Raw genomic sequence first — 9,296 nt, forward strand, 5'->3', positions numbered from 1 at the left:
ATATATAATTTCTTGTTGTGTTTCCTCAAAATGCCTAAATAACATAAATTTTGTCCCGGTGTCCTCAACAGAGGACATGTATATATAATGCCCTGTTTCGTTTAACAAAAAGTCATATTCCGGTTTAAAACCCCACAACATTTTTCCAAGATTTTTTATTGTTGTTGTTTTCTTTTATTTTTACGACAAACAATTTGCATTTATCCAAGTTTAAATTATATTTACTAAACATTATCATATAATTTGATAATTCTGCTGCCCTTTTGAGAGACCATTTTGGCAAACTGTATGTGACTTTATTGCCAAGAATATTGATGACCAATTTGCATTGTTATGGAAAGATTTACTATTGGGTCTTGTGAAGGAATAAAAAGATAAGTGCAGTCAGGTTTCTATAATATAATACTTTTAATTGCAAAATTCAATTTTCACAAATGTAAATTTTCATGTAAAAAACAGTTTTTATATTTTAAAATAAAGAAATGGAACATTATATTGTATCTATAAGATTTTCAATAAAGCAAAATGCGCGTACATTTTTATTAAACTGGTAAACTTTTCAATATCTTTATGTAGATCCTGAACCCTGGGTATATATATATATATATATATATATATATATAGATAGATATATATATTAAATGATCATTTATTTCTGTGATGCAAAGCTGAATTTTTAGGATCATTATCACATGATCCTTTAGAAATCATTCTAATATGATGATTCATTATCAAAGTTGGAAACAGTTCTGCTGCTTAATATTTTTTCAGAACATTTGATACTTTTTAGGATACTTTGATGAATAAAAAATAAAAAAATACAAAAAGGAAGCTATGTTTTTAAAATATAAATATTTTGTGATAACAATATACACTACTGGTAAGTAATTTGGGGTCAGTTATTTTGTTCCTTTCTTCTTTTTAAATAAAATCAATACTTTTATTCAGCAATGATGTGTTAAATTGATAAAAAATGATAATATAAAAAAATTATTAGAATATATATTATTAGATTTTTTTTTTTAATAAATGCAGTTCTTTTTAACCTTTTATTCATCAAATATATTAGACAGCAGAACTGTTTCCAACACTCATAATAAATCAGAATATTAGAATGATTTCTAAATGATCATGTGATCGACTGATGTTACATGTGACACTGAAGGCTGGAGTAATGATGCTGAAAATTCAGCTTTGCATCACAGGAATAAATTATTAATTATAAAATTATAAACTTTATAAAATTATAAAAATTATAAACTATTATTTTAAGTTGTAATTTGTAATAATATTTCACAATATTAGTGTTTTTTCTGTATTTTTGATCAAATAAATGCAGGCTTGATGAGCAGAAGAAACTTCTTTCAAAAACATAAAAATAGTAATGTTTCCAAACTCTTGGTCTGTACTGTATATATATATATATATATATATATATATATATATATATATATATATATATATATATATATATATATATATATATATATAGCAATTTATGTTTTATAAATGGTTTAAATAATAACAATAGTCTTGTAATTAAATGAATAACAAAACCAATAACATACAAATATAAAGTAACATCAATAATATTTAATTTAGCAGTTACAACAAATACTTTAAACTGATCTTTTAAGTATTTAATTTTTCAAATGTATTTTAATAGTTTTTATTTTTCAAAAACATTTTTAGACGACAACCTGAGACCAAAATAAGTAATTAAATTTTTGCGTAATGTGTAAAATTAGTAAAACTCTTCCTCAACGAGCTTTCTCAATAATTTCCCAGTGCAGTAGGTAATTTCACACGACATCAATCATCTTTTTTTTATTATTTTTTTTAGTTTTGGCCCAGTTGTGCTGCCATACGCGGAAGTGTCGCCCACGCACCCAGCAGCGCAGGAGGATCTGTCTTTCACCAGGTTTGTTTTGATCATACAGTAGTATGTTTTACCAAAACCATCGCCGTTTAGTTCATTTATTAGGTTTCTGTTTGGTCAACAAGTGACGCATGCTAATTAAAAGTTGAAGAGATCCACTAACTGAGGTTATTTTAACTTCTATTTAAGATAAACATATCAAAACAAAACGATCTTGAACACTGTTTCTGTTGTTACGGACATAAGTTGTATTTACAGTAGCTAAAGAGTTATTGTTATTTAGTAAGATGTATCATTATGTATATAAAATCATTATATACATATACCACTTGTTTATATTTGTCAGATGCATTAGATGGTGTTGTTTTAGACTGTTTCTGTGCAATCTAAAGCGCGTTTGACAGCAGCTTCTATCTGGAGGGAAAGCAGCAGGATTAGTTGAGTTAATGATTAATTATTAATTCCGTTGTTTCCTTGAGAGATGATGATCACACTGCTGTTCCAACATTTGGGATTAACGTTACTTAGATGTGTTTTAAAGAAGCCTCTTCAGTTCATCAAAACTGCATTTATTTGAGCAAATATACAGTGTAATGGTGAAATAGTATTGCAATTTAAAATAATGGTTTTCTATTTTAATATATTTTAAAATCAAATTTATTTCTGTGATGTGCATTTGTACTTTCAGCATCATTACTCCAGTCTTCAGTGTCACATGATCTTCAGAAATCATTCTAATGTGATGATTTATTATCAATAATGGAAACAGTTGTGCTGCTGAATATATATATATATATATATATATAGGAATTATTTGATGAATACAGCATTTATTTAAAATATAATTTTTAGCAATGTAAATCTTCATCACTTTTTATCAATTTAACATTCTTACTGAATAAAAGCATTATTTTTTTTTTATCAACAACAAAAAAGAAGGGGAAAAAAGACAGATAGCAAACTTTTAATCGGTAGGTTTATATATTGTTACAAAAGTTTTTTGTTTTGAATAAACACTGTTCTTTTTAAAATTTTATCCACCAAAGAATCCTGTGAAAGTGTCATAGGTTCCAAAAAAATATTAAGCAGCAAAACTGATGATAAATTATTGAATTGATAATAAATCAGTGTATTATCATGACTTCTGAAGATCATGTGACAATAAAGACTGGAGGAATGATGCTGAAAATACAGCTGCACATCACAGAAATAAATTACATTTTAAAACACATTCAAATGAATAAATAACTCAGAGATGAACTACACGTTCCTCAAAAGCATGATGATTATATTTGAAAAATTATGTTTGGATAATCAAGTAAACCTTAGTAGCTTCAGTCCATCCAGTCTGCAAAACGAGCCGGAGATAGCCGTTTGTACAGCTAGATTAAAAAGCCTTTAAAAAAGTATGATCATGTTGATCATTTAGATTTAGCTGCCTAAGAAATGTATTTAACAAATGTGATACAGTAGCTTTATAGGGTCAAATTATTAAAAAGTACCCTGGCATACAACATTCACCCAAATATACAGATTTTCTAACTGTGCTAGTCTCTTGTATTGTCCTCAGAATATAAATATCTTTTACATCTCATATGTCTGTTCTTGTGTCTTGCAGTGGTGTGGAGCCGGTCTGAGATGGCAGACGCATCAGAGCGAGGTTTAGAGGCGGAGCCTCTGAAGGGGGAAGTGGCAGAAGGGGGCGTGTCTAAGGAGAAAAGCTGCAAAGAGAAGCTTGGCATGTCAAAACTGTTGGGCTGGCGCACAGCTGCATTCCTCCTCTCTCTCTTCCTGTGCCTGGTGGTTGTTTTTGCCTTTTCATTCATCCTTCCCTGTCCCGTACGGCCGCAGTACCTGTCCACCTGGAACCACACGCTACCTGATGCAGGTGAGCCTCCTGAAAAACTCAGTAGAAGCGTTCATGCATTCCAGACTGGAAGCTGAATGTGTTTCTCTCCTATAGCCACGTATGATTTCCTGGCTGTTGAGGACGCCAATGAAGACAAAGCCTTGGATGTGTTCTTCATCTACAAGGATGCTGAAGCCAGCCGTAACACATGTCTGAGTCAAAGTAGGCCCAGAAACACACATGCACAAACCCGCTTACTCTTGTTTCTAGAGATAAAGACAAATCTGTTACTCAAAAAAAAAATGCAAGTCATAATTTTTTTTTAAATACCTCGAAAGCATCTTAAAATAAGTTTATATAAGTTCTCAGGCTACTGCTGTATTGTGTGTTATGCTGCCTGAAATAATGTTTATTTTGCAGATTTATCAATCCCGTGTCTGGTTTTAACGGCTGTTGATGGCACCGATGGGAAGACACTTTGGGAACGACCTCTAGATGCCGAATTGGATTGGCTGGAGTGTGGTGTAAAGGGGCTTGGACTTCAAAGAACAGGCTGTCTGGTGGCTCACGCGGACAATCTCACAGCTATCGATAAAAAGACAGGTACAGGATTTAATTACACACACGAGAACATCACTAAGAAAACAGTACTGTGTATCTGAAACAGTATTGTTCAAATTATTACTGTTAAGGTTTTTTAATGTTTTTGAAAGAAGTGTCTAATGCTTATCAAGACTGCATTTATTTGATTAAAAATAGAGGAGGAACTGAAAAAAAAAACATTTTTTAATAATTGAAAATAAGTGTTTTCTTTGCAAATGTGTTTGAATGAAAATGTAATTTATTTCTGTGATGCAAAGCTGAATTTTCAGTATCATTACTCCAGTCTTCAGAAATCATTCTAATATGAGAAAACATTTAATTTTTTATATTTTTGAGGTTAACCAAGACAAATTGATTCTTTGATGAACAGAAAGTTCAAAAGAGCAGAATTTATTTATAACAAAAAGATTTGTAACATTGCAACAGGGTCTCATTTGTTAACATTAAGTTAATGCATCCATTAACAATAACAAAACTATTTTTACAGCATTTATTAATCTTCGTTGATGTTACTTGGTAATGGTAACATTTGTTATTTTACAGTGCTAACTATTAAATGGTGAGATTAACATAAATGCAAGTATTGTATATTGTTAGTTCATGTTAACTATTGTAAACAAATGAAACCTTATTTTTCAGTGTTAGAGAAATCTTTTGTAATATTATAAATGTCTTTACGGTCACTTTTGATCAAAATAATGCATCCTTACTGAATAAAACTATTATTTTATAAAAATAAAAAAAATAAATAAAAAATACAAAGTGCCAAACAACACCCCTTAGCTGTTATAAATTCACTGTGAATCATGGCTTCACAAGGCTTATTGCTTTTATAAAACGGTTATTCCAAATACGTAGTAAGGTTTCACAGAATGAAACATAGCAAATAAACTGTAATGATATTAATAGAAAACTTATCCTTCAACCAAAAAACAATGTGGTTCCTTAGAAACAGGTGAGGTTCCAGTGGTTGCCGAGCAACACACAGAAGTAAACAAAGGTGTGTGTTGTTTGTGATGTAATCAACAACAGCTTTGAACTCAGCTCAGCCAATCAGAATCAAGGAGCGGAATTATCCGCTTTATAAATATGGTTTTATCACAGTGCTTTTTGTCCAAATCAGAAAAGTGAATTTGAACATATTTTGATGCTCCAGGTGAGGTCAGGTGGCAGCGCTCGCGTTCCACTGTTCTGAATGGAAATCTCCCACTCATCAGTTTTCCGGATCTGAATGGTGATAAAGCAGAGGACTTTGCCATACTTTCATATAATCCTGAAGCGCCATCATTCACATCCATACCAGTACGACACACACACGCACACACTTAATAACACCTGTGCTGAGGACTGTGTGATAGTGTTCATCATGATCTGTGCACTCTTTCAGCTGGTGTTTTTCTCAGGGGAGTCCGGGGAACAGATCGGCTCAGTGGATGTTGATGGGAACGGGGTGTTTGGTCACCAGCAGTTCAAAACAGCCAGTGGTGCTTCATACCTGCTGTTACTCTCAAGTGAGTAGAGGATTACAGCTAAAAAGGTTCTTCTTCATGTCCCTGACCTCTAGTGTTTCTCCCTCTCCACAGAATCTGGGCTCTACGCCGTCAGTCTGCGACGTCTGGCATCTCTGGCCAAACTGGAGTCTGCACTGAAGGATGAGAAAAGCTGGGAGGAAAAATCGGACACACATACTGGATTGATCTCCCTCTATCAGTAACACACATCGGGGATTAAACCTTACCCACGTCCGTTCATGGATTTCCATTCTCATGATGTTCTGTGTGTTCTAGGTTTGATTCTCTGAAGCGTGTGATGGTTGTTCCTGGCAGTAGTTCTCCATCGCTGCTGGTCCAGACGGAGTCCAGCGTGTCTCTGCTGAACACAGACAAACTGAAGATCGCATGGAGCACCAACACCAGCGCTCTGCTCAGGTGCCATTAAACAGACTGATCCAAACCTGTGATGGTATCTGTGCGTGTTAAACCGATTTATTCCTGTGTGTTTGTCTAGTGTGCCAACATTTGGGCAATTCGACAAAGATGGAATTCCAGACATCATGATAGAGGAAGACATCGGCAATAAAACCAAAAGAGTAAGTGAGCATTGAGGATTACTGATGATAATTTGAGGTGTTATATATAGTCGTGTGTGTGTTTGCATGAGTATACACTTCTTTTTTTGTTTTTTGCAAGTTTTAATCATATGTATAAACCATACCGTTCAAAAGTATAGGGTCAGTAAGATTAAAAATAATCATAATTTATAGTAATACTTTTATTCAGCAAGAATGCATTCAATAGATCAAAAGTGGCAGTAAAAACTTTTAAAATATTTATTTTTCGATTAAATGCAGTTCATTTGAACTTTGTGTTCATCAAAGAATCCTAAAAAATAAAATGTTTCCACAAAACTATGAAGCAGCACAACACAAAGTAATGATAATCAGAAATGTTTCTTGAGAAGCATATCAGAATGATTTCTGAAGAGTAATGATGCTGAAAATACAGCTGCACATCACAGAAATAAAATATATTTGAAATGATATTCAAATAGAAAATGGTTATTTTAATTGTAAAAAAATTAAACTTTTTTTTAAAACATGTTTTAAAAATCATATGTCAAAAAAAATTTGATTATGCAATAATATGTGATAAAAAAAAAAAAAACACTGACCCCAGGTGTTTAGTGCATGTATATATTATTGATATAGATTAGATTAAATGTATATATGTGGTGTGTTTTAGGTCTTGGTTCTCAGTGGAAGCTCTGGAGTCGTCCTGTGGCAGATGAATCTGTTGTTCTGGACTCCGAATCCTCGTCCCGCGTCTGTCCTCACATTGAACACTTACTCGGTGTTCATGCTCTGGGGACAGAGTCAAGGCAACCAGACCGTAAGAACCACGACATATTCACACAAACACACACCTGCAGAAATAGACCACTGATGTGTGTGTGTGTGTGTGTGTGTTTTTGTCGATACTCAGAATGAGATGCATTCATCATTCCTGCTGCATCCTCGAAATTCCCAACTCCTGCTTGAAAAAAGACATCCTGTACAGAACATCATCTCTTTTAAGGGTATCTCCTTTTCCCAAATGTTTTGTTGCATTGATAATTGTTGATCATGATCATTTTCTCTCTTTATTGCACACTGTTTTTGCTACTGCTGCTTTAAGGCATATGTAGGTTTGTAGAAGAAAAGAATCATCTTTCTGTATTTGTGTAGCGATATTGTTGGAGCGAGGACGTCACGCCTGTTACCTCGTTCTGACGGGACCAGATGGACGGAGGCATGTAGGACCAGACGAGACGGAGACGGTCATTCTGACCAAGCACAAGATCAAGGATGACGTGTCGGAGAGCATTGCTCTGAGAGTGTCAGCTGATGAATACATCTCTGAAGAGGAAGTGAAGCAGGAGTTCCACAGGCTGCGCTTCAGCGATAAACTTCTCTGAAACACAGTTTATATTCAAACACTCATTTTCAACCCTAAGGTCATATAGGCCACAAAAAAGAAACAGTGGCTGTGTGTAGAATTTGAAATCCAAATCATCCACATGTATCTGTTAATTAGATTTAGTTAAAGCTGCTTGAGAACGATGTCATAAAACCTAAAATGTCTTTATCGGAAACCAAACCAAATCATATCAACTTCATTTAGAAGTTATACACTTGCTGCATTATTTCATGACAATCATAAACTACTGTAAATCATTTCAGATGATTTTTACAAAAGGCCAGGGACTATCAGGGACTACATATATATATTTATAATGATCAGGGATTTCATATAAAGGTGAATCTCGTGGAGAACAATATGGGTCATGACAAAAATAAATAAATAAATGAGTAGTTTACCCAAAAATGAACATTTGATGAAAATGTGCTCACCCTTAGGATATTCAAGATGTAGATGAGTTTGTTTTTTCAAATTTGTTGAATCTATATCTTTGATAGACTAAAGAGGAGTATGTTTTCAGCTAATTAAATTTTTTTTTTTTTAGGTGAACTATTCCTTTAAATGTCATAAAAGTAATGCCACGATCTAAAAATTTAATAATCCTAAAAATGGTTTTAATTTTCTTTTGCAAAATCTAATTTATTTATTTTTTTCCATCGGATTTTGGTATGAAATAGACGTGGACATGAGTTTCATGAGATTCGTGTTTGTATCATTGTGCGGTTTTCACTGGATTCTGCTGTAGGGGAGTGAAGCCAAAAATACTACAAATTTAACTGCATTTTACAGCAACAAAACCTAGAAAACTAATGCATATTGTATATTTGCGGCGCAGTGTCTCAGGGCTTTGTTTGTTGGGATGGAGACGCTGTGTCTCTTTAAATTCATTGCTTGAAGAGTTTGGGTGAGTCAAAACAAAGTGATTGTAAGTGTTCTGCTGTTTCATGCTGCTGTTGTTAAAGATGCACCTTCACGTCATTCACTGTGATGTTTTTATAGCAGGGAGGACTATTATCACTTAGTGCTGTACATTAAGTGCCTTAAACAGGGACCTAAAATCACTGTTGTGAGTAATATACTGTGGCTTTTAATCATATCTACAAAATGTGGGTTTCATTTAAAGCGGGGCTGTGGATGTTCGAACCAATTAGCAGAACTGTACCTTTAGTTTACTGTAGCTTTGTGTCATCTTCAGTTTTCTGTGCATCCTCTAGATCAGGACGATCAGCTGCACCAAAACAACATGACTCTGCATCTGAAGAAGCCAAATGAAACACTGCGGATTCTGTTACAGGTGTAGGAGATGAACATGTTTAAAATAAATCAGCTTACTTTGATGCTCTGTAGTTATAGCCAGAGGTTTATTATTTTTAACTGGTTTAGTTGGTTTTGGAAACCTGTAGAACAGGTCGGAAATTTAGCTTGTGCCATTTTCTGTCTTTATTTGAGAAAACTCTAAATGATTGAATTGTTATACTGTGTAATAAATACTGTAGAATGCATTCAA

The 9,296-nt window shown here is 33.5% G+C and overlaps 1 protein-coding gene across 2 annotated transcripts; it reads left to right on the top strand.

The window, feature by feature from the left end:
• Positions 1-1,823: 1,823 nt before the first annotated feature.
• LOC113092670 (protein FAM234A-like) lies at positions 1,824-9,296 on the top strand. 2 transcript variants are annotated; one of them, XM_026258375.1, is made up of 12 exons: positions 1,824-1,921; positions 3,498-3,767; positions 3,843-3,950; positions 4,149-4,331; positions 5,488-5,633; positions 5,719-5,842; positions 5,915-6,041; positions 6,119-6,259; positions 6,339-6,420; positions 7,073-7,219; positions 7,313-7,406; positions 7,555-9,296. In XM_026258375.1, exons 2-12 carry the CDS (start codon positions 3,518-3,520, stop codon positions 7,782-7,784), a joined length of 1,632 nt encoding a protein of 543 aa, XP_026114160.1. In that variant the 5' UTR covers positions 1,824-1,921; positions 3,498-3,517; the 3' UTR covers positions 7,785-9,296. The 2 variants fall into 2 exon arrangements, with proteins under 2 accessions (XP_026114160.1, XP_026114161.1); XM_026258376.1 differs by lacking the exon at positions 1,824-1,921 and adding an exon at positions 1,930-2,046.

This window comes from Carassius auratus, unplaced genomic scaffold (assembly GCF_003368295.1).
Source record: "Carassius auratus strain Wakin unplaced genomic scaffold, ASM336829v1 scaf_tig00214714_1_2670353, whole genome shotgun sequence".
Classification (NCBI taxonomy): Eukaryota; Metazoa; Chordata; class Actinopteri; order Cypriniformes; family Cyprinidae; genus Carassius; species Carassius auratus.